Source organism: Lutra lutra, chromosome 5 (assembly GCF_902655055.1).
Source record: "Lutra lutra chromosome 5, mLutLut1.2, whole genome shotgun sequence".
In the NCBI taxonomy this organism is placed as follows: domain Eukaryota; kingdom Metazoa; phylum Chordata; class Mammalia; order Carnivora; family Mustelidae; genus Lutra; species Lutra lutra.
Genome location: NC_062282.1, coordinates 143,166,489 through 143,192,741, shown reverse-complemented (window position 1 = coordinate 143,192,741; position 26,253 = coordinate 143,166,489). Strand labels below are relative to the sequence as shown.

Genomic DNA, 26,253 nt, shown 5'->3' with positions numbered 1-26,253 from the left:
TATTTCTAAATAATGTTTAAAAGTCTCTTCCAGAGACATGGACTAATGTCATCGAACGCACGCATGCTGTAGGCTGAACTGGTTTGTATAAGTTAGGATTCTGTTCAAGTTTTAAATTATAGAAAACCTGATTAATAGTGGCTAAAATTTATGACAGTGATTTTTCTTATGTAACAATGAATTCTGGGACAGGCAGTCCAGGGCGAAAGCAACATATTCACAGTGTCATGAAGTAATCAGGCCTCTTCTGTCTTTCTATTTTTTTACCCATGTCATGTAATTTCCCCTTGTGGTGACAAAATGGCTGCTGTACATCCAGCATCACATCGGTTTTCCGGTAGAAAGAAGGGAGAAGAGCAAAAGTCCAAAGAGGGCTCAGAAGAGCTTACCAACTGTCTATTCCTTTAAAAAGTTTTCCTTTCTGTTTCATCTCATTGTATACACTTGGGACCCATGGCAAGCAAAGAGGCTGGCAAGGTGAGGATTTTAGCTTCCTGGCTTCAGAAGAAGATACCTGCCATGGCATTGGAGAGTAATTTTGATATCTGCCACCCCACTCATTACAACTTTCTCTCAGTGGTCACGCCAGGCCAAAGAAATCCCAAGGAGGGACTATTTGATTTTCAAATTTAGCCAACCAACTCCTCCTTTTCAATCTGATCATTGAATGATTTAACTTCTATGCCATTTTTTATTTCTTTTTTTTTTTTTTGAGGCTATATCCAGAAACCCTCAAGAAACTAAATGCATAAAGATGTCCTCTTTCTAGAATATGTCACACTTTCCTGGGATAATACTCCACATTTACTCTTGAAGATTTACACTATCTAAGGCATTTTTATGTTATATGTATATGCCTATATCTGCCAAAGCTAAAATGGACATTAAGATTTATTTCTGTGTTTGATGACATTATATCTAGAAAATACTTGCTTCAGTTACAAAGCAAACTTTTCATTGATTATCATTCCTATTTATGAGTAGTGTTTTTTGGTTTGGAAAACCTTCCAGTTACCAAATTTGGCCCATGTGTGACTGCGTGCAAACAGTTTCCATATCTCAACAATTTAGTTTGCTCTTCTTCCAGAAGTAAGAATTCCCTCAGGATCAGCATGGCCATATCAGTTTTGGAGGTGGCAATAATAAAATGTAGGACTGATGTGATGTAGGCATGGTCGGTCTATATAAAGCCTGAAGAACACAATTCAATATTTTGGTCGTTTTTTATTTTGTTTTGTTTCACATATTTTAATTAAAAATGTCTTTTTTCTTTCTTTCCTAACTACAAGCTCGTCTATTTTATGATATAACTTGAACTTCAGAATCAGAAAATACAGGTTCAAAATATTGAAGGTGTCTGACTTCAGTCAATGCACTAAGTGGGGAGTGTGAGCCTCTGTTTTCTTCTTTGTAAGTGGGAACAATACCACCTCCCTCATGAGTCAGTCATGTTTTCATGAGATAAAACATGTGACGTGCCTAGTGGGCTTGGCCATAGTGGGGACTTCCCTTTCTTTTCCTTCTCTCTTTGCTTCTAGCTTTTTACTTTCCTACCCTAAAGTGCTAGTTCTTTTATAGACTTTATTTCAGATGGAGGAAGCATGGTGGGAGAAAGGAGAAAGTACAATAGTTAACAGCCTTTCAGAGTCTTTCTGGAGTGTCATGCAGCAAATGGAGCTTAGAGATTCAGAGAACAGCCATCCCTGCCAGATAACATTTTCCAGAACTTTCCAAACTATGTCCTGTTGTGTTTGTATATAGAAACAACTGGACACCAAACAATGTATTCATATCAGTAGCAGATACAGCTGGTTACCTCCCTCCTGAATATTCCCTCTCTCTGCCTTCATGTCAGAATCCCAGGATGGGAGGCCTGGTGGCTCAGTCAGTTAAGCATCTGCCTTCGGCTCAGGTCATGATCCCAGGGTCCTGGGTTCACATCCCACTTCGGGCTTCCGGCTCAACAGAGTCTGCTTCTACCTCTCTCTCAATCCCTCCCCAGCTCGTGACCACTCTCTCTCTCATTCTCTTTCAAATAAATAAATAAAATTCTTAAAAAAAAAAAAAAAAAGAATGCCAGTATGGTTGGAAGTGCTAAGGTGCCCCCCCACCCCAGAATAATGATACCTTTCAGCCTCTTTTACTCAAATGTGACACCGTTAAGTAGTGGCATTCTGAATGCAAGTCATTGGTAATGCTTCCAGGAAATGTTTTAAAAGGTAGTAAACAGCTGCACATACCACTCTCCTTTTTCTTCCTTTCCTCCCCTTGTTGTTGTCTGGAATAGGGATAAAATGCCCCAGGACACAGTTGCCCTTCTGAGCTGTCAGGATAAAAAGTCACACTGAGATGGGTGACATCTGGAGTATTCATTCCAGACCTCTTGTAGTTGTGACTTCAGCTCTGGAGTGCTTAAAATTGGGCTTTCTGTGTGCTAAGTTATTTCTGTGTGCAGTGTTATTTATTAGTATTTTTTTATGTGCAACTTAACACATTTTTCAATTTAAAGGAGAATTTGTGGAGACTAATGACAGTTTGCGCTCCTAATAGCAGTCTGCTACGATGTGATAAAATCCACTTCCCTCAGACAGTTGATAATCCAAGAAGCCTCAATCCTTTAGAAATTACAGTAGAAAGGAAAGGCTTTAGAACAATGGTATTATCCTTCCCTTCATACTTCTCCGATATGTGCAGAATATACCTAACATTATAAAACTGTTTTTACTTAGCAGCACCATATGTGGGTAACACCCCTCTGCAAACACTTTCATGTTGTGCTTTGGATCTTTTTTTCCATATACAAGGATCATCTTAGGTTTTATTTATTTATTTGATTTATCTGAGAGAGACAGAGAGAGAGCATGTGTTGGAGTACAACAGGGGGAGGAGCAGAGGGAGAAGGAGAAGCAGACTCCCCACTGAGCGGAGAGCCCGATGTGGGGCTCCATCCCAGGGCCCCGGGATCATGACCTGAGCCAAAGGCAGATGCTTATCCGCTTGAGCCACCCAGGCACTCCAGATCATCTTAGGTTTTAAAGCATTAGTTTGGGGACAAAGCTACTGTGTTATCATGATCTGCTTTTTCAAACAGTGACTACGTTGAACATTTATAAATGCCGCCTATGAATCCATAAAGACATAGGAAGTGCCAGGGTTGTCATTGTCTGAATTTAACTATAAATGTTTTGTTCTGTATAATTTGTACATTCAGTTGGTTGCGTTGGCTGGTGGTGATCATTTGCTTAATAAAACAAAATTGGTGAAGCCAGAAACCCGTATCGATGGCCCTAGCTTGCTCTGATATAGACAGTAGCTTACACAGCCCCGTCTTCTGTTTATATTACCCGTGACTCTAGATAGTGAATTCCTAATTAGCTAACAAAGTGCAGTCTTGTAGTAAATCCTTGTCTTTTACATTCACGCGTGTTTTGTGTTTCTTGTATTCATCTTGTAAATACTTTAACTCACGTGGTTTATGAGCAGCACAGGCCCATGATGGTGTAATCGTACATCTGTGGGCCAGATTGTCCCCTTGGCTTCTGTTAGAGTTTTCCGCATCCATCTGTAGGACTGTTTACAACCATATGCTTTTGGGATCATGTGAGAGGGAAAAGGGCCCGTTAAGAACACCAGAAGATGGATGGCAAGTCATTCCGGGCTACTGCAATTTTTCAGTTGATGCAGTCACATGCAGGGTTAGTGGGGGAGGGGGGTTGCGGGGGAGGGGGAAGGATGCTGGTTGCTAAGACTCTATTTTCTCAGAGTGAGGTAAGCTGGAGGGAATAATGGCTGAGAAGGGCTCCCCCACAGAGGCTTTGTCTGTCTATTGACACTTCTCTTCCTCATTCTTCATAGTTAACTGTAGTAACATCTAGACATTACTTGGAGGTGGAGGGGGCAGGTTTAAATTTGAAAAGAAGAGCTATCAATTTTCCACTCCTGATAGCTGTTGAATTTCTGTCCTCTTTCGGTGTTAATGGAACCAGGGGGTCTCCCTAGAGTATTGAGTTAAAGCGGGTGGAAATTCATGTGAACCAGCGTTGTCAGGTGACTAGCAGGGTAGTTCAGCTTTCATCATACCTGTTCCATCAGAAATGTGCACGTGCAGGGAAGGCTTAACCGAAATTCACTGCTGAATTTTGTATCAGCACTGAGCAATATTTAATCCATGAGTCTACCAAGACTTTAAGTGCTTTTACCAGGATATTTCTTCTGCTGTGTCAGAATGACTGATTCCCTGTTCAGTCTGCTGCCCTTCCGATGTGTCAGTGTTTGAACTAGTGCATCAATAAGGCTTCCACTAGCCACCACCTCCTCCCCACCCCCTGCAAAAAAAGTTTCCAGAAGAGCCAATCCATGAAAATGTTGAAAAGATCCTTACAGTAAAATAGCCCAAACTGGATAAATACATGTTTTATTCTAGCTGGGCTTATTATTTAAAGTGTTTTGTCATTAACTTACTCTGACTTGGTGCTCATTTTTCAGCTGTTGAAGTGGAAGAATGATTTATGCCTGCTTCCACAGAGTTGGTATTACGAGCAAAACACTCATGATTGGCACCACGCTTTGTGTTCTCAGAAAGCTACTTAAATGGTAAATAATAACATTCAGCTTGTTACATAGGAGCTTGTTAATGTATGTTGGAATACAGTTCATAATGGAAATATGAGAAATGGATAGGTCTTGACAGTTGAAACTGCTCCTCAGTTGAAATTGCTAAGATGAAAAATTACTGTCTGGCATGCTTATCATTGTGCAACAGAGCCTGCTATCTTTGAGGGACTATTTTGCACTTCCTATCACTTGTAGAAAAGGATCATGTCCCGTGAAATGCTATCTCTACCCACATATTGGATGTTAGGTGTGGTATGAAGCCACTAGTTTTTTTTGTTTGTTTGTTTTTGTTTTTTTTTTTTTACTATCATAAGCACGTTTATACATGGCAGACAAAGGAGAAAGGATGCATTAGGTGGTGATGGGGGGGGCACTGAAAAATCAACTAATTAGATCAATGACTTCTACCTAGCATGGTCCCCAGATGGGAATACCTAGAGGATTTCTATTCATCCCAAACCCTAGAATTTAGACAGACTGAACGGATAATTAATGTGTCACATATATCTTTGATGCGACATGGACAAGGAATCAGGAGACCCAGATTCCAGGCCCTGTTCTGCCACCAAGGACCCCAGGCCTTTAGTTATCTCATCAGTGAAATGTGGGGGTCGCCTGTTTCTACTAACTTGGAGATACTAATGTCATGGGGAGGAGTGCACAGTATGAGATTACGAGATATGGTCTGGTTTTCAGCCTTCCTGTTTCAGAAACCTGACTTATGGGCACACTGAATGTGAATCTGTCTCTTAGGATTCCCCCCGACAAGTTCCTATAAACTAATGAATAAAAGCAGAATGCCAGTGTATTAATATATAATGAGAAATAGTACTACCAGAGGGGCCATCATCTTTTGGCTAGATGATTTTTTTTTTTCTCCCCTTGAAGGTAGAGAACTTGGGAAACCAGAATATAATTAAAAGCCTGTACAGATTGTATGGAATCAGTTTAGAATAAATGGCATCCATCTAAGGTAAGTTAATTCAATCATAGAAGGCTTTATTTATCCCTGGGATCAGAGAGAACACATCTTTGGGCCAAAGCATTCCTTCCCTTGGACCAGGCCTCTGAGAGAATGTTCATTTTCTACATTTTTCTCAGCTTCCATTGCTGCCTCATTATTATTGATGATAACCACTTTTTCATGTCTGGGCCATTTCTAGCTCTTCAAAATAACTCACCTTATCTCTCTCTAACCCATTATGTGGTGATTTTATAATTCAATTTTCAGAAGGAAACCTTATCACTCTTATTTCTAAGTTCTTGGTAGAATTTCTCTCTGTCACCCTTCCCCTCCCCTCACTGCTTATATTAGGTTAATTCAATATTTAGAGAAGTCAGATCTGGGACAACTTTCTACTCACTTAATGCAATTATTTGGGAATTTCCTGGTGTTAAGGGGCAGTTAGACTTTTAGATTTTACTTTCATCCTGTAGAAAATAATCACAGTCCTTCGAAATGTGAGCTAGACAGCAGAGAAGTAAGAACATTGTTTTGACACAGGTTCGTGTCCCATAACAAGACACACACACACCCCAAAACATAGAGGAATCACTGAGGATGTGTTATTCCCATCAATTTTATTTTATTTATTTATTTGACAGAGAGACAGCGAGAGAGGGAACACAAGCAGGGGGAGCGGGAGAGGGGGAAGCAGGCTTCCCGCTGAGCAGGGAGCCCAATGTGGGGCTCAATCCTAGGACCCTGGGATCATGACCTGAGCTGAAGGCAGATGCCTAACCGACTGAGCTACCCAGGTGCCCCCCCCCCTCAACTTCTAGAGGTCTTATAGGAAAATGAACAACCATTGTTTTTAAAAGCCTTGGTGCAGGGGTGCCTGGGTGGCTCAGTGGGTTAGGCTACTGCCTTCGGCTCAGGTCATGGTCCCTGGGTCCTGGGATCGAGCCCCGCGTCGGGCTCTCTGCTCAGCAGAGGGCCTGCTTCCCCCTCTCTCTTTCTGCCTGCCCCTCTGTCTACTTGTGATCTCCATTTAAAAAAAAAAAAAAAAAGCCTTGGTGCAAGAGAAATCTGTCTGAAGTCCCTGATCCCCACAGTTAAATTATTCAGTCTTATTCACCACAGCAGTTAGGTAATGCTTTATTAGTGTGGTTAAGGAACACTGAAAAGAAATAAAATAAAATGAAAAAAAAAATGCTGTATGATATCATATTGGATCATTCAAGATATAATATCACAAAATAATTAAAAGTTACAAAAATATTTTAAAAATTGAAAATAAAACTCTACAAGATTATTTAAAACAAAACTGATAAAAAGCTGAGATTTTGATTTTTTAAAGATGTAGATAACTTTCATACAATTATATTGCTACATAATGGAAAAAATATTTGCTAATTTTATATACTTTAAATGTTCTAGCACCAGAAATTAATTAAGTAGGTGAACTTCAATGTTTTATATTTTAGATCCTATTATCTCAATCTAATAAAATTGTATTGTGAAGTTAAAAAAAAAATGGAGACCTGAGAGGAAAGAGGTTAATGGTGGTTCAACAACTTTACCCATCACAGCTATGCTGAATTTTAGCACTGCCCTAGATCCATGCATCTGCTACCATTGTAGGCTCCCAGAGATATCTAGTACACCATCGTGGCTGACACCATGATTGACCAGTTCTCCCTCACCTCCAGGCAGAGGATAGTGTTCAGGGTACAGGTCTCCTTCCCTCCTGCATCCATTGTCTATTCCCTTTCTAGGAGGCAGAACTTCCTGTTTCGGCCCAGTTTTCGGAGCATTGAGGTTGTGAGGGCTCCCCAGGACCCAATCCATAGAAGATCACAGTTGCCTGGCTGTGTCTCTATACTTAGCAAAGAGAACCAGCAGTCATGAGTTTGCGGTGGGGAGCTGCCAGTAAGGCTGGGGTATCTCTGGTAGAATTTGGTGTATGGAAAACCCCTTCCTCTGGGACTCTTGCTCCTGGCTGTTCTTCCCACATATTTGGAAGGCATGGATGAATTTCATTTTAGAGGAGGTCGGATTCTGATAGCTGAGAAAAAAGCTTAGGATGACATTGAGACGGCACAGTACATTGAGATGTAGGCAACATTGAGTTGCCTATAGCCACTCTCCAAAGAGCCTGCTTAAGACTTAAATCAGATCAGGTCATTCTGCTTATACCCTTTCAGTGCCTTCTCAGTAAACTGAAAATATAGTCTTTTCCTCACGGCCATACCTTTTCAACATCATCCCAGACTTTTCTGTCCTTTGCTCATTATAACGTAGCCACACTGATTCCCCTCCAATTCCCAAAGGTTTATACTCTGTAGGCTCAAAGTCTTCAATATCTGCTTCTTCTACCTGGAGTCTTGACTGTCCTGTTCTTCACCTGACTCATTCATTCTCAGACCCTGAGTGCTGGCCTTGTGCTCCCCTTCCCAATATTCTCTACTATATCACTGTGTTCTCCTTTTCTTAGAACTTTTCATAGAACTTGTCACTCTTTAGATTTTTATATTTACCTTTTTTTTTAAGCGACACAAGGTCTGTGAGAACATTTATTTCATATAAAATCATATGACTAGTATTTAGTACCACTTCTGGCATATAGTAGGTGCTCAGTAAGTATTTTATAAATGAATGATGATGAGATGAATCTAAGTTTCCAGCCTTAGGATGTACTGATTCTCTGTGCCCTTGTGACAAGTGGCATTCACAATGCTTGCACAGTCACTCAGTCCAAGGGTTCAATTTAGTTCTGTATGGAACTGAAGGCTCTTTTAAAACCTGTGATAAAGTAATATTGAGGCACGTTCTTTACCTGCCAAAGATGCACATATGAAGTGTATCATCTGTCCCCTCATATCTTCCAGGGACTCCTTAATATTCCTGTAAACCTTCTCCTTTCTTTTTTTAAGTAGAAAGATAAACATTAAATGTCCTATTTTATTTTCAGATGAAGTGCCATCATAAAACAATCTCCTTTGTAAAGTAATGGGAAAGTGCTGTGTGATTGATAATTCTGGTAATATGATCCTGCTGACAATAGTGGGTGACAGAAAGCCTGTGTAATGTAGCTGAGCATGACACCTTTCTTAGGAAATTGCTTGGCTTACACAGCCTCAGGGGTACTGTCCCTACTGATCATTGTTCTTTTAAAAGTCTTTATCCACTCAGTCACTCCAGGAAAAAAAAAAAGTCTCATGGTATAGTGTATCAGTTTTTTATGCAGTCTCCACATGTATGTGCATTCTCATTTCCACCGTAAACACAACATGCTTCTCACAATCAGCTGTCAGCAGTTTGTTACAGAAAATTCACCCCTGGAAAGAGGGATACAGTGCGTCTTGTGTGGATGGGGATTAGGCAAAGATCCCACATTCATTGCTTTTATAGCATTTACATATTCTGAGATTACTTTGCTTTTCTTCAGTTGGAAGGAACAGTCATCCCCACTTATCCCTGGGGAATATGTTCCAAGCCTCCCCTTGGAGGTCTGAAACCATGAATAGTACTGAACCCTCTATCTACTGGTTTTGTTTTTTTTTTTCTTTTTCTATACATACCTACTTTGTGATCCAAATTTAATTTATAAATGAGGCATAGTAAGAGAGTAACAATCATGACTGGTAAGAAAATAGAGCAATTATAGTAATATATGATAATAAAATTATGTGGATGTGGTCTCTGTCTTAAAATATCTTATGGCACTGTACTCACCTTCCTCTTATGATGACTGACAAAATACCTCTGTGTGATAAGGTGAGGTGATGAGAGGAAGTGGGGAGACTGACAAAGACATTGTGAAGGAGCTGTGGTGTGACTACCATTGACCTTCTGATCCGATGTCAGAAGGAGGATCCTCTTCTTCAGACAACAGCTGACTTGATGTAACTGAAAGTGGGACATAAACCTGTGGAGAAGGGGGAGCTTCTATATTATATTATATTAATATATTCTAATTATATTGCATTAATTAATTATAATATATAATATATTACAGATATTATTTATATCTGTATTATCTGTATATCTGTATCTGTATATCTGTATCTAATATATTATATTATAATAGATTATATATAATCTATATTATATATATATGTATATATATATATAATATTGATATCATTTCTTTCTTCAGTACTCTCTGGAGAGAGGCTGACGTAAAACACCTGTCAAGTGTCAATTGATGGTGTCTTTTCTCCTTACTGAGAATATTCTGGCAGGTGATTTTCCCTTTTCCAATAGGTCTCTCTTACTAGTACAGCTGTTTACCCTACATTGTTTTTCCATTACAGCTCGAATTGGAGAATTTTTATGTTAGAAAGTAAAAAAAAAAAAAAGAAAAAAGTCTCTCAATATTCTCTCTCAGGAAGGAGGTGCGCATATATTGGCGATTATCAGATGTTTACATTGCACTTCAAAATTATCACAGCATCGGTGTCTACAGAATATCGCTTCTGCTGAGCAAGGTTTGGGCTCCATAGATTCTTTTCTTTTTACACTTTCTTCTTTCAAAATGTGGTTATGTCAGGCACCAGTCAAAGAAGTAAAAAGGAAATCGGTAGGATATATCAAAATCCTGTTCGGTATCCCGCCACGGACTGGTGATACTCCATGGATAGTGGAGTGGCATTTCAGAGGCAGGAAGGCTTTGCATCATAGACGAATGCTAATTCTGCCATGGCCAGGGAAGCTGGAGCCTTCACAACCTGCTGCTTTATTTCCCATTTTAGCAATTTCCATATGGCTCATGTGGTACCTACCAGCAGGCTTTGCCAGGCAGGACCACTGAGTAGCCTGTGGCATTTCGAATACCCCGCTGGGTCTGTATCCTAACCAAGAATGATTTCTATTGTTAGCAAAATCTGCAAGAAATCCTCCCGAGGTAAGTGCAATCCAAAGAGAAGGCTTCTTTGGGATTTCCCTGAGGCAGAGTAAAAAATTGGTGGCAAGAAATCTTTGGCACCAAGTACTTTTACACCACTGTGCTGGAAAAGTCTGGGAGAAAACTATTATGATAGAGAACATAGGCTAATTCGCTTGACCTGCATCCTTTTGGAAAGTCTTTTTGTTTGTTTCAAACATTAATTTTGTTATGTTATTTATCTTATTATAGTTACATGAACAATGGATGAATACCATTAATTCTCCTTTAAGAGAAATCAGAACATTCCAGTTGGAGCAGAAACATTCTCTACCATCCATGAGTGCAGTGCCCCCCTCCCTTCTTTCTGGGCCCCCCACCCACTCCTACAAACTTTCCTCCATAATTCTTAAGACTCTTAAGACTTTCGTTTGTATTCTTTTCCACACTTCAGCATTTTTTCACATATATAAGTGGGGGCCCATTGCAAAATATAGTTCTTTTTTCTTTTTTCTAATACATAAATGGAAGGAAAAAATTTTTCTGTGTTGAAAAAAATATCCTGAAAAATCTCCAGGGTCCTTAAAAAGATTTGCAATTTCACAGATTGTCTTTCTTTTAAAAAGTAGCTAAAAGTTTTTAAAGATTGGTCTTTTTCCTAAAGATCAGAGTACTTTAGAATATTCATGGTTAATATTTTGTGGGTAATGGAAGAGCATTTGTAGGTGAAAGTTGGTTTTCTATTTGTCTCCTTCTTTATTTCCAAAAGGAAGGGCCAGTGTGTAGTGGTTGAGCTCTCTTACGAGGACCAGGAGACCTGAGTTCTGGTGCCTCATCTGCACCGCTCTCTGTGTGACCTTCCTGGGTGTGGTCTCTCTGAGATCTACAAGACCTTTGTTAGCTTGAAAGTTCTGAGATTTTCTATCATGGATTAGTGTGCTTGCAAATGGAATACAGTATCTTGGCTGGGGAAGAAGTGGTATGTCCATACAGTGATGGATGGGTAGCCCTATTGGATCTATTGGAGCTATTGGATCTGCAGATAGATTGCCTGGTTTTGGATTTTTCTTGCCTAATTTTGGGTGTATATGGTCCAGTATCGTGCTATGAAAAAAAAAAAAAGCCTACTTATCTTTTCTGATAGTAACTTCAGCAAAAGTTAATCATGATTCTTTCATTGATGAACTTCAATCTCTTAGACACCTGTTTGCATTTTTCCCCTTAAACCATCTCTTGTACCAACAATGAAATGGAAGCTGTTTCTTTCCTTGGTTTAGATTTTATTTATTTTAAAGAGAAAAAAGTGCCAGGAGTTTCATTGTGCCTTTAAAGGTCTAGGTAAATGACAAAATAAGAGGATGCTTAACTTCCTGGACCCCCAGACAAACCAACAAACCCACAGCTCTGTCATTACAGATTACAATGATTATAGAAGGAAAGAGTGGGTTGCCATGAAGGAAGAGTATATCCCGAATGAGATAGGAATTAAGAGCAAGTTTCTGAGGCAGTGGCATGGAGGCTGTTTTCAGGATGGGCTAGCTGGGGGAAACCTTTTCAAGAAGAGGAAAGAATAAATATGAAAGCATTGCTGTAGGAAGACATCTGCATCATTGCCCAACTAGGGAAAAGTTATGTACATCGCCATCTTGATAGCAGGGAAGAATCAAATCATGCAAATTCAGAGAGGGTGAAAAGGACTCGGGAGAGCAGGAGCTGTATCCCATATTGCTCCCTATTGCATCTCTAAACTCCATTCTTGCCAAATGAGTGAATGAATGAGCAAAGGTTGGAATGAAGTGACCAGAAGGAAAAGAAGCTGCCAGCAGGCTAGGAAGAAATCCATTTGATGGAACAAAAGCCTCATATTTTTCAGAAAAAAAAAAAAGGGGTCTTCCTCAGTTGCTGCTAAGAAGTGAAGTGAGGTAACCTGGGAGCACCCCCTGGTTTTTGTAGCACTGAGGTAACTAGTAACTGTCCTGGGAGTGGTTTCTTTGGACATGGGTTTCAGCAGTCAGATTTGATTAGGTTCTTATGGACAGACACAGAGAACATGGAGACAGGATGCATTATACTTCTTTTTTTTAGAAGCTGAAGGGAGTCTTTTATGATGGAAGAAAAGAGACACCAGAGCCTTTGAATGCTATAGGACATGATCCAACTAAAAACAGAATGCTGAGGTAGGAGGGCGTGACCTACTAGGGGAATTGGTATGCTGAAGAATTGCTGAAAAATAATGCATTTTTTTATTTTGGAGTTTTATTTTTTAATACCCAGTTATGTCATTTCCAGCTTTGCCTTTTTATACTGAAGATACCTAATCTTTTAAATTCACTCTTCTATAGATGCTTCTCCAAACTAATATTTTCTATTGTTCTTTTCTGAATCTTTTCTAGATATAGTTAGTCCTGAACATTGTTATAAAGCTTATGAAAAAGCATTAGTTTTTCTATTTTTTATGACGATGTCCAATATTTTATTACCATTTTGCTCAGAGCGTTCAATCCTGTTCCTGAAATTTTAGTAAAATCAGAATAAAAAGGAAGCGAGGCAGAGGGTCCCTGCAGATCGATGACGTCTTCCCTTGAAAAGAACTTAGGTTGAACCTGAACCTAGTTTAATGGGTCCCATACTCTCACAACAACTGAAACATTTAGTATTATACTACATGTAGTATATTAACATTTGTTCTCCTTTGATTTGGGTAAATATTTCATCATTTCAGTTTATTATTATTTTCCTCAACTGAACATCTTCTGTAAGTTGTCATGGATGTGTTACATTTGAAAATTAGTCACAAACTAGGGGCGCCTGGGTGGCTCAGTGGTTAAGCTTCTGCCTTTGGCTCAGGTCGTGGTCTCAGAGTCCTGGGATCGAGCCCCGCATTGGGCTCTCTGCTCAGCAGGGAGCCTGCTTCCCCCTTTCTTTCTGCTTGCCTCTCTGCCTACTTGTGATCTCTCTCCCTGTGTCAAATAAATAAATAAAATCTTTAAAAAATAATTAAAAAAAAAGAAAATTAGTCATAAACTATAAAAGGTCAATCCTTGAAGGTCTTATTTCTCCACTGGGAGTTTTTTGGCTTCCTAGCCTTCCCCCACCCAAATTCTTAAAGATTGTTCTGATTACACTTCTGTTTCATTTCTTTTAAACTGAATGATAGCAATTTTTTTTTCCTGCACAATATCGTAGATAATGTTTCTCGGGAGATGACGACTGGTCTAAAAGAGGCTCATTGAGAAGTGCCTCTGGAGACATCTATCAAGGTAGAGCAGAAACAGGATCGGCAGAGGGAGAAGTTGAAAGGCACTGTCTTTGCAGGAGTGGTTTCACCCAGTTGCATTGGAAGCACTGAACTTGCTGTAGCTCTTCACAGAGGACTGATGTGAGACCAGAGCCTTTGTTACCCCCACATTGGCCAGACCTTGAGTAGGGGGTGATTCTAGGAGAGAATGTGCCACCTTAGGTGGGAAAGTTCCCTTGGTTTAAGGCAATTCCTGGAAAGGACTCAGCTGTAAATTCTTAACAAGTATCTAGGCGAATTATGCTTCTGTTCTTAAAGGGAATTTGTAGACAGCATCCAGAATTAAATTTACAGTTTTGAAAATATGTAGGGAATGATCCCAGTCTTTTGGTACTGGTTGAGACCTGATTTGTGACCCAGGATGTGATCTATTCTGAGAATGTTCCATGTGCACTAGAGAAGAATGTGTATTCTGTTGGTTTGGGATGGAATGTTCTAAATATATCTGTGATGTCCCTCTGGTCCAGTGTGTCATTTAAGGCCTTCATTTCCTTGTTGATCTTTTGCTTGGATGATCTGTCCATTTCAGTGAGGGGAGTGTTAAAGTCCCCTACTATTATTGTATTATTGTCAATGTGTTTCTCTGATTTTGTTATTAATTGGTTTATATAATTGGCTGTTCCCATGTCAGAGGCATAGATATTTAAAATTGTTAGATCTTCTTGTTGGACAGACCCTTTGAATATGATATAGTGTCCTTCCTCATCTCTTATTATAGTCTTTGGCTTAAAATCTAATTTATCTGATAGAAGGATCGCCATGTTTTTGATGTCCATTAGCATGGTAAATGGTTTTCCACCCCCTCATTTTAAATCTGGAGGTGTCTTTGGGTCTAAAATGAGTTTCTTGTAGAGAGGGGGAAGCAGGCTCTCTGCTGGCAGAAAGCCTGATGTGGGGCTCAATCCCAGGACCCTGAGATCATGACCTGAGCCAAAGACAGAGGATTAACCCACTGAGACACCCAGGCGTCCCAGGGGGTTTTGGTTTTTTATCCATTCTGATACCCTGTGTCTTTTGATTGGGGCATTTAGCCTATTTACATTCAGGGTAACTATTGAAAGATATGAATTTAGTGCCATTGTATTGCTTCTAAGATGACTGTTACTGTATATTGTCTCTCTTCCTTTCTGATCTTCTACTTTTAGGCTCTCTCTTTGCTTAGAGTACCCCTTTCAATATTTCCTGTAGGGCTAATTTGGTGTTTGCAAATTCTTTTAATTTTTGTTTTTCCTGGAAGCTTTTTATCTCTCCTTATATTTTCAGAGACAGCCTAGCTGGATATAGTATTCTTGGCTGCGTATTTTTCTCATTTAGTGCTCTGAATATATCATGCCACTTTTTTCTGGCCTGCCAGGTCTCTGTGGATAAGTCTGCTGCCAATCTAATATTTTTACCATTGTATGTTACAGACTTCTTTTCCTGGGCTGCTTTCAGGATTTTCTCTTTGTCACTAAGACTTGTAAGTTTTACTGTTAGATGATGGGGTGTAGACCTATTTTTATTGATTTTGAGGGGGATTCTCTGTGCCTCCTGGATTTTGGTGCTTGTTCCCTTTGCTATATTAGGGAAATTCTCTACTATAATTTGCTCCAATATACTTTATGCCCCTCTTTCTCTTTCTTCTTCTTCTGGAATCCCAGTTATTCTACTATTGTTTCGTCTTATGGTATCACTTATCTTCCGAATTTTCCCTTCATGGTCCAGTAGTTGTTTGTCTCTCTTTTGTTCAGCTTCTTTATTCTCCATCATTTGATCTTCTATATCACTAATTGTCTCTTCTGCCTCATTTAACCTAGCAGTAAGAGCTTCCTTTTTTTATTGTACCTCATTAATAGCTTTTTTGATTTCAACTTGTTTAGATTTTAGTTCTTTTATTTCTCCAGAAAGGGATTTTATTTCTCCAGAAAGGGTTTCTCTAATCTCTTCCATGCCTTTTTGGAGCCCAGCTAGCACCTTGAGAATCATCATTCTGAACTCTAGATATGACATATTACCTATGTCCATATTGATTAGGTCCCTAGCCTTTGGTACTGCCTCTTGTTCATTTTTTTTTTTTTTTTTTGTCGTGAGTTTTTCTGCCTTGTCATTTTATCCAGATAAGAATATATGAACAAGAGAATAAAATGCTATTCTCTGGCAAAGACCCCAGAAAAATGTACACTAACCAAATCAGAAGAGACTCAAAACTGGGGGGGGGGGGAAGAAATAAAAATTAAAATATATATTAGACTGGTGAATAGAACAGAGCCACCAACTTGATTTTGGGTGTACTTTTGTCTCTTAGAATAAACTACCTCCCAGAATTTTAAAGAAAGAAAAACTTATATATATACAAAATAAAGGTAAACAGAATGAAGGGATGGAATATGACTATAAAGATGAAAATTTTTAAAAAATTCTAAAAAAGGAATTGATAAGTTGGTTGGAAAAAGAAAAAAAGAGATTGTGATCAGACTGGAGACTAGAAAGAAGCCATGTGCTAGATTTAGAGTATATTTTGATCTATTAGAAGAAATTGTATCCTAAAATTTTTTAGAAAGTAAAACCTATATGTATACAAAAAATAAGGTTAAATACAATGAAGGGATAAAGTATGATCATAACAATGACGGTTTAAAAAGATTTTTTTAAGAAAGGTATTGTTAGGATAAACTAGTTAAAAAACATTAAAAGAGGAAAGAAGAAAAGTTTAAAAAATAGAATAAGAAAAGCAATGAAATTTTTTTTAAAAATTAAATTTACAAGACTAAAGGATCATGGGGAAAAAGTCATGAATTCTATGTGTTGCTTTCCCTTAGCTCTAAAGTTCCGCAGTTCTCATCATGGGTGAGCTTGATCTTGGCTGAATGTTCTTACTAATCCTCTGGATGAGAGGCCTGTTGCTAGTGATTCTCAAATGTCTTTGCCCCAGGCAGAATTGCACTGCCCTTGCCAGGGGCCAGACTAAGTAATCTGCAGGGTTTTGGTCTTGGAGCTTTTGTTCCCTGAATGCTTTCTGTACAGTTTTGGAGGACAGGAATGAAAATGGTGACCTCCCAATCTCCAGCCTGGAGGAGTCGAGAGCTTGGGGCCCCAATCCTAAGTGCACCCTCGGAGAAAAGCAGTCAGTCACTCCTGTCTCCCTGGTCTCCAGCCATGCTCCACACTCACTGATAGTGTGACCAAGTGTTTCTGTCTCTGGAGCACGGCCCCGTTTGCAGTCTTCAAATCCAGCAGATTCCTGCCGGGTGCTCCTGCTGCTCCTCCCAGGAGGAAGGTGAGTCTTCCAGATCTGACACTTGTGGGGTCCCTGCTCGAGGAGCTGTGGCCTGACTGTGCCTCAGATCACGGTTTAAGGTTATCCCAAGCTGAGAGCTCACTCCTTGGCTCCATCTCTGCAGCTGGCTTCTACTCCAGTACCTGGGAGCTCTGCCACACTCAGACACCCCTGGTCTTTCTGTGACTCCAATGGTCCTAAAACCACACTGTCCCCACGAGGGCTCCACCCTCTGCTTAGCCTCTGGAGTGATGTCCCTCCGTGGAGCTGACTTTTAAATGTTCCAGTTTTGTGCTCTGCTGCTCTACCGCTTGCTGGGAGCCCACCCTTCCCCCCATGATCTATCTTCCCATTGCTTCAGATTCACTTCTCCACATGTCCTACCTTCCATAAAGTGGTCAACTTTCTGTTCTTAGAATTGCTGCTCTTCTCTTCTATCTCCTGTTGGGTTTGTAGGTGTTCAGAATGGTTTGATAACTATCTAGCTAAACTCCTGGGATCTGATATCATATCAGTCTGCTATTCCTCCACCATCTTGCCTAACCTAAATTTACAGTTTTATTGAGGGGAAGGAAGGGGGAAAATGCAATAACTAAGAACTGAGTTTAAGGACAGAGGAAACAAATAACAGGTTGTCTGAAAGAGACTTCATTTTCTGTCTTCATAGTATGTTAAGATCTTATCTAAAATGTGTCTGGGCTGGGATCATTCACTTTTCTTAGAATAATCAGAAAGAACATGTCTTTAGGTTTTGTTATTCTGTAGATTTCTGGATTTGTTGCTGTTACCACTATAGCTGGAATGCAATGTGCATACTTTGTTTCTATGTGCGTGCGTGCACACACACAGCCCAGACCACAATCACAAATTACAGTGCCTATCTTTATGAGACATATTTTTGTGGTAAAATGTTGAACTTCTTATCTGCCTTTGATTTAATTTAGAATAATCAGAAAGCATGAATCCCAGCCTCTCTTATTCTAAATTAACTTCAAAAGAGCAACTTGAATGGTTTGCTTTTAAGTCTTTCATTTATTTGTTTCTTTCTTATAGAGGTAGACTTCATAGCTTGTGCATTTCTAGCAAATAACGCATCTTACCATTTCATTTATTTATGGCTGTGATCTAATTAACCATTAGCTCTGTGTTGGGGTGATAAAAATATAAAGAAGTTTTTTAGGTGTATTTGCCTCTATAATTGATGTATTTCAATAGAGTAACTCAGTTACAGAATGTAGGACTGCTGAGTTTTTTTGATAGTCCTTGTTATTAATGTGCATTTACCAGTGGGGCAAATGCTGTTTTGAATTGAATACATGAACTTTGCATAGCACAGACACATGCAATAAATTCATTTGTATTTGGGAATATCATAGTTATTCACCATTTATTATTGACATCAATGAGTATGGCTTATTCGCTTCATACTGTTTCATTTCCTTTAATTTGCAACAACATTTATCGAACATAAAAATCATTAATATTTTATGATTTAACATTTATTTTCAATTGAATTTTTTTCTTAGCACTTTATAATTTGCTACAGTTATTACCCCCTGTAGTCAGTGCTTTATCATGCTTGAATTTATATGCATTTTAAAGTAGCATAACACATATTTCTTGAAGGAAATCACCCTCAGTCAACATTTTCGAAGTGTGTATTATTCATGTATTCATTTATTGATTATGTTTTAACCTAACTTGTACCACAAAGATTTGAGGTAATGTTAAAAATGTTATCTCACTGGGGCTCCTGCGTAGCTCAGGGAGACTCTGGATTTTGGCTCTAGTCATGATCTCAGGGTCATGAGATCGAGCCCACATCTGGCTCCTTGCTGAGTGGGGAGCCTGCTTAAGATTCTCTCTCTTCCTCTCCCTTCGTCCTTTTCCTGCATGCATGCTCTCCCTCTCTCTAAAAACAAAAAACAAAAAACAAACTTATCTCCTTACTTAAAGAACAAAAAAAGACAAAAAATTCTATCTCCTAAAGGTGAGATAAAGAAGACATAGATCATTAAGCACAAGAGAAATATAAATAAATAATAACTGAAAATCAGAGAAAAGAATATTAATATATAGACCACAGGGGTCAACCTGGTTCCAGAAATTGAGCTTCCGCTTGGCTCTGACTTTTTCAAAAGTCAAAAGAGAAAGATATAATTGCTCAGTTATATAGATTTGATGTTAGAGAAAGTGACAGCATTATTTTCAACTTGCAGATAAGGAAACTGAGACATAGACCTTTATGTAACCTGCTAATGTAACATTGCCTGTGTGAATAAGGATTACAGTAGTTAAGCGGACCTCTGTGCCAGATTCGAGTTTTAACCCTTCTCTAAGGAATAGTTGTCGATATCCACCCCCCAAAAAATCTCTATAGAAGGCATAGTACTGGAATCTAGTGTTTGTTGTTGTAGAATTACTCTTCTGAAAAGGTCTTATAAGGATAATTAGTGTGTTTTTATTTATATTTCTTCCATGGTAAAAAAATCACATGTCTCATGTGCAAGCTACAAAATTAAGTGAGGGTGAACGAATTTTGGTGCTTTGGAATATTCATCTCACACTTGGTTCTCACTGGTATCCAAACTATGAGGTTGAACATCTGAAATGTCTGATGTTTAACTATTTTTAACCTACAAAATGCCAATTATATGTGGTTTAACCTAATATTGAAAGTGATATCTCAAAGATTTGATAACTTGGAGGTGTGTCATTTATCAGTGGGATATATAGACTGCCTTTAAAAGATTCTGTAATTCTGCTTTACCCGTCCATAAGTCTTCCTGAAAATATTCTGTATTATCATTTATACAAGGCAACTTGTCATGGTATGTTACTGTTTCTTACTAGATTTTATTTCCTCATTTCCAATGTAGACTGACCGAGATAAGAAAATAAATGTGTTTAACGTTCTTCGTCTATTGCAAAGTGATTGGTGCATGTGAGAGGACTCCATTATATGTCAAAATATGTCAAAATCAGGTTGTGTTCAAATTCTTCACACTGCCCTCTCTTTGCAAGCTTAATGACTCATGCTCTACCATATGGTCCTATTATAGCTCCCTACTTCTGCCACTTCTTCTGTGTCTAGACCTTAATAATTTAAATTAATTCATAAATACAAATTGTAACTCAACCATTCTTTCCTCCTTTTAATTTATGCTCCCTTGCTATACTTTAAGAATCTTTGTAAGCCATCTTAATTTCTTTCTGGAACATGACCAATTACAAATAAATACATTTACGAAGTAGATGTTCCACTTCAAATTCTTCAGTTCCATGGGCCCCTATGAATATGCAGTACTGACCTAATTTAAGAACGTATGATTTTTCCTTAGCAGCAACGACAGTGCCAGATTATTCTAGTAACTACCATGCAGAAAATTCTGCTAGGTATTGTAAGGGCTGTTGTCTTGCTAAATCTGCACCCATGAATAAGTAGACAAAATGGGCACACACAAAGCAGCTGTGTGTCCATGCAGCTGTGTGTCCATGCTTATAGGTCATTAGTGCACTTTGAGAAATAAGCCTTGACAAAGACTCACTGTGCAGTTCAAATGGTCACATTGGTACAAGAGATGCTAGGTATAAGCTTTTTTTTTTTTTTTTAATGAGGCAAAGGATGATTTATTAGGTAATGATAAGCTTTGCTCCCTGTTCAAAGAATTTCAGGTGTGTAAAAAGAAGAAATAACATTTTTGGACAAGCATTTCCCCATGCAATAACATGATATATTAAGGTAGATCTGAAGAGAAATCTGATTTAATTCATTCTCCAGATGGATGGGGCTGGAGGACAGTCAGATCTCCATTTCCAGACCTACTCTTTCTGTTTGGAGTGAGGGGTCATCAGTTCAGGGAACTGAACTGCAAAGAAAATGTTATGTAATTCCCAGAGCCTTTGTGGGCCTGGATAATAACGTTAGATCCTGCAGTCATCTTCTTGTCACTAATCTGAGCTTTGCAGACTTTCTCTCCTTCACACACCAGGTCTTACCCAAGCTCACCATTCCCAGTGAGAATCCAGATCAGGCCACCCCAGTCCCTTGTTATTCTTCAATCCATTTATACAACTCCTTTCAGATCTGCATGTCTTCAAAAGCATTTATGTTCTTCAAATATAATTATATGCCTTTCTTTCCCCTTTTGACTTTTGGAATACATTTCTGTGCCTTATGTATTTTCTCCTAAGGCAACCAGTCCAGGAAATAACATGAAGTATTACAGCTATAATAATTACAGTTTTACTTATTCATCTCATGGTATACATGTTGCAAGCTCTGTTGTGTGTTAAGCCCTGGGTTGGGCACATCTTTGGAAATATGGACACTGCTGCCTATACCAAGTCATCTCCCTACTAGAGATGAGTGATCATAAAACAGCACAATCTGTAAGCACACTAATTGGTTAAATCCTTAAAAAGTTAGAACCATCTGATCTCAGCAAAATCACAGCAATGTAATAGTCCAAAGACTATGGAGTAATTATTTTCCAAGAGTTTAGAAGCATTTCCAGCCTAAATCTAGGTTTTCAGTGAAATCGATGTAGCAGACTGTCCTGACTATTCCAGAGGAGCCTTAGAAGAAAATCATTAATGTGTGATTAGCCAGTATCAGAATAATTTGATCATATCGGGCCACCATTCAGACAGCACTCCTGTCTAAATTGTGTCACTACCCAGATGTATTTTAGAGCCCTAAAATCATGGGAACATGGAGTTGGGAGAAACTTGAATAATCATCTGTGTAAAAACCATAACCAAATCACAAACTCCTGGTTATGTGAAATGAAGCCAGTGCCCCTCAGTGGGTTAATGGTACAAGTGAATTGTTAATCCAGGTTTCCCTACTGCTACTACATTGCCTTTCCTGATCACTTCATTTGGACTTCCTGTAACTATAGGTTTTCACTTTGATGGGTAACCGCTCCCAGGGTTGAAGCTTATTTAGGTTAGTACCGAAGTAGAAGATGCAATCAGTCAGCTCCCCTAGCACCCTTGATCAGGGCTCCTAATTTCAGGAAAGCAAGTCAAGCCTGTTGGCTCTGGCAGCCCGTTTGCAGTTCATTGGCCGTTCTCACTTGGCTCTTCGCCTCTGTCCAGAGTTCCAGGCTGGACTTTGTGATTTAAACAAGGTCAGTGGACCGGAAGTTCAAATTAGCGTTGGGACATGGATATTGCTACACTCCTAAATCTCCGTGCCATTGTGACTGCTTCTGAATGGGTTCGGGATGGTGGAGGGAACAGCAGTGACTTCCTGCCTATAGTACATGCAGAAGCTGGAGGTGGTTAAAGGAAATTCCCAGAAGGAGAAGGTAAACAGAGGCACAAACAGTACGTTACTGTGACCGAGCCCAGACTCAAAGTCAGCTGGGCCTCATACTAGCTCTGTGTCTTATGTAAGCTGGTCAGCCTTCCATGACCTATATTTTGTAACTTTTGGTAAACAGGAGTAATGTCTACCTCATATGGTTTGTGAAGGTCATCAAGTCTAATACTTTGGAAATGTTCAATCAGTTCTAGTAATGAATACTCATTTGAAAATGGTAATACTTGTTTTAGCAAGAAAGTGAGGATGAAGGATCTACCACTTACAACATCTAATTAATATGCATTACAACAAGCAGAAACACAAATATGCATGTATAAATATACAAATATATATATATATCTGTATATATATATATCTGTGTGTGTATATATATATATATATATATATATATATATATATCTGTGTGTATATATATATAGCTTAGCCTGAAAAATATATGGATATATAGTGAAATGTCTAGAGTTCTTGCATTAATTAACTACTGTGGAGGTTTTCCTTTGCATGCCATAGACCATCTCCAGCTCTCTCCCCTTAAAACTGGGATCAGCAAACCTCTTCTGTGAAGAGCCTCTTTTAGGCTCTGTAGGCTCAGAGTCCAAATCAAGAATGTAATATAGATGCTTCTACAACAAGCACATTTTCACAAATTTTACTGATGAAATTCAAAATATAATTGAGTACAAGTTTTTGTAACATGGGTCCACTGATGAGAAGTTGAATTCTTTTTTTTTTTTTTGGCGGTGCGGGGTGCGGTGTGGGGTGTGGTGGCAGAATCACATATTCCGTAATCGTGGTTCAAAGTCATTGTTCCTTATGATCAAGGAGATTGCTTTCATTGGTAAAAAACCATTCCTAGCTTATGGTCTGTACAGAAGCAGGTGGCAAGCTGGATTTGGCTTTCAGGCTGGGTTTAGCTCACAGGCTGTAGTGTGCTGACCCCCGTCTTAAATGAATAAGGAAACAAAAGAGCTATGAGAGAGTCTCATCAAATTAAATGTTAGCAAGTAACAGTTTGAATTGCCTCCGGCTAATTTTGAGTCATGAAGTGAGAAGTACAGCTGTAATAGTGTATGGACATAGTTAGATGTAGAACGCAATTGGAAACAAAACTTGGGATTGTGCCATAGGTTCCCTGGTTTCTGGAAGAAGGCTCTAGAATCTGAAACTGAGCAATCCTTCTCTTTCTTACATTTGCCTGAACTTTCTGCTAAGAGGGTAGGACTGGGTTGACACATACCTTCTCATGTGTGTGTTCTCGGATGTTGGGGCCATTTTGACAGAAGGGAAGAAAAAGACATCAAAGGCAGCACTGAGGGATGCTTGTTTTATTTTCTCGGTTAGAGGAACACAGTAGCCTGGAAGTGAAAACAGACAAGAATAAAAAATTACCTCTCTCCTTTATGCCCAATGTGGAAACAATATGAAGAAATGAAGGGAAATCCACAGATGTTTCACAGAACCCTTTGTTAAATGATAACAACAACAACAAAAAATCCAAATTCATTTACTTCATGAATATCATTTAGATAAAAATCAGATAGGAAAGGCATGCAGAAGTCTTAATAGTGATGGAAATTGAACTCCTCCTGCCATGCCATGGTGAGCATTCTGTGTACCCGACCAGGCAGAGTATCCCTTCCCTGCTGCCACTGTGGAAAATTCTAGATTTTAGGTGTAATGGAGAGGTGATATCAGAAGAAAGAACCCAAATGTGACACCAATAGGGACAAAAATACCCACAACCTTTTGTATTTTTTTTTAAAGATTTTACTTATTTATTTGACAGAGATCACAAGTAGACAGAGAGGCAGGCAGAGAGAGAGAGAGAGAGAGGGAAGCAGGCTCCCTGCTGAGCAGAGAGCCTGATGCGGGACTCGATCCCAGGACCCTGAGATCATGACCTGAGCCGAAGGCAGCGGCTTAACCCACTGAGCCACCCAGGCGCCCTCCACAACCTTTTGTATTAAGTCAACCCTGCGGAGAGCCAAAATCATGATTTCAGAGAACGGTGATTGAGGAGAGTCAGTTCCAGTGTGGTAGAGTTGATGTTGCCCTAGAATGGCCTTCATTTCAGTGCCGCTGGATGGCGACTATAGCCACATCATTTTATGGGAATCAGGACATCTGCCATCTGTGGCAATTTTGCCATACTCAGGGGATGGAGTAGAGAAAAGAGCCTGAATTGTGAGCCCATGGAAAAGGAGAAAATGGGAAAACTGTGTAACCTCAGAGGAAATACAAAGAGTCTCTAAATTAGTTAGGAAATCTGGCTCAGTGAAGGCATCTGGGTTTCCAGCCAAGCCTTAGAGACCTACTACAGAAGGGATCCCATCCAGTGTGTGCATGCAGCATGGGAAGGCAAGAGGTACAAAGAGGGTGTGGTGGAGACACCAGGTCCAGAGATGACTTATGCAAAGTTCATTCAAGGAGGGCATGGGACCATGTTCTTTCCTCAGAAGTTTGAGGGTGGCAGGAAAATATTGGAGGCAGGCGGAGGCTGCCGTCTGGAGACAGTTGACTGGTCTTCCCTCCAACCACCCACACACCAGATGACAATGGGCATGCTCATGAGGAATACAAGAAAGTGGGTAGTATTGATTTCCCCCAAACCCTGAAGAGTTTGGACATTCTTCTGAGGCTGGAAAAAGCCAAAAAGCCTTGTGGAAAGAGCTAAGGTTGACCCTTATTTCTTGGGAAGGGACTCATGGGACTCATGAGACTCATTTGAGTCATGGGACTCATTTCCCTGGATGACGATCTAGCTTGAATAGAAATATCATCTCTCACATTATATATGTACGGAAATGATGCATCGTGAGGATGTATCAGATGCTACCTTGTTTTCTAAAATAATCTGTCACTGAGACAAACATCCTAATTTTTCTCTCTGAAATTGGCATGCACAATAAGTGTTTAACGTTAAGTTATATAAGCAGTATTTATCCATCCGAATTAAGTGCAAAAATTCCTGTTTGGAGTTTACTGTCACAAAATACATCAACTTTCATGGTTTGAGAACTACTACTGCTCAAATCAGTTTGATGTGAGGCGGAAGAAGACAGAGAAATATTCTTAAACATTCTCCTAAACATGAGAAGGGAAGAAAGGATAAACTTTCAGAGTGACTGTGAATCTCAGGCTTTAAGACCAAGGTATTTTTAACCCCTTTGTATTGGTTTGCACTAAAATAGAATAATTGTCAAAAGATCTAGTTACCATGGTGATACATCTTTTAAGAGCACATAACTAGATAAAAATCACTCCATTGTAATACCAGAAAATTGCACATAGTATTACAGTCTTGGTTTCCTTTTGATATTAACCTTTTTAAACTAAATACAAATAATACAAAATGGAGTTTTACGTGCTTGGATGAAATGGGGAAAGGAAGAATACATTATACATCATGATATATTTATTTTGTATTTTTAGGAAGCTTGCATTTCTTAAAATATTTTTTCCTGTAGTATATCAAGTGTGTGTGTGTGTTTGTGTGTGTGTGTGTATGTGTGTGTGTGTGTATATATATATATATTTTTTTTTTCTTTTCTTAACTTAAATACTGCATGGAAAGCAGTTTACACAATGTCTGCTCTAGAGTGAGCCCTAGGTATCTGTGAACCAAGGTAATTCTCTGCCGGCTGCATTTCCTTTTTCCTCTGACTTCTCCTGTCTGCCTTTTTCCTTTCTTCACTTTCATTATGTCTCCCTGCACTTTCTCTTTCATAATTCCTCTCTATTTCTTCATTCCTTTCTCCTTTGTGTTCCTTTTTTTTCTTTTCCTTCCATTTTTCTTAACAAATAATAGTTTTTAAAATATTGAGTAGTGAGACCAGCAGAAGACTCGTTCCAGGATAACCCCATGGTAGCAAAACAGTGCCTTGTGGCAACGTTGAGAAGCATTTGATTTTGGGTGAGGTGAGGT

General features: G+C 39.1%; 1 protein-coding gene across 7 annotated transcripts in view; it reads left to right on the top strand.

Annotated features, from left to right (window-relative positions):
- The window catches only part of PRR16 (proline rich 16), a 195,945-nt gene that overhangs the window by 38,339 nt on the left and 131,353 nt on the right, over nt 1–26,253 (top strand). Inside the window, exon 1 of one of the 7 annotated variants that reach the window (XM_047731052.1) lies at nt 4,565–4,593. The exons of the other annotated variants lie outside the window; for them this stretch is intronic. Coding sequence (XP_047587008.1) covers nt 4,591–4,593 — 3 coding nt within the window. The 5' untranslated portion in view covers nt 4,565–4,590. Of the gene's footprint in view, nt 1–4,564; nt 4,594–26,253 lie in introns of those variants that run through there. 7 annotated transcript variants of the gene reach the window in all.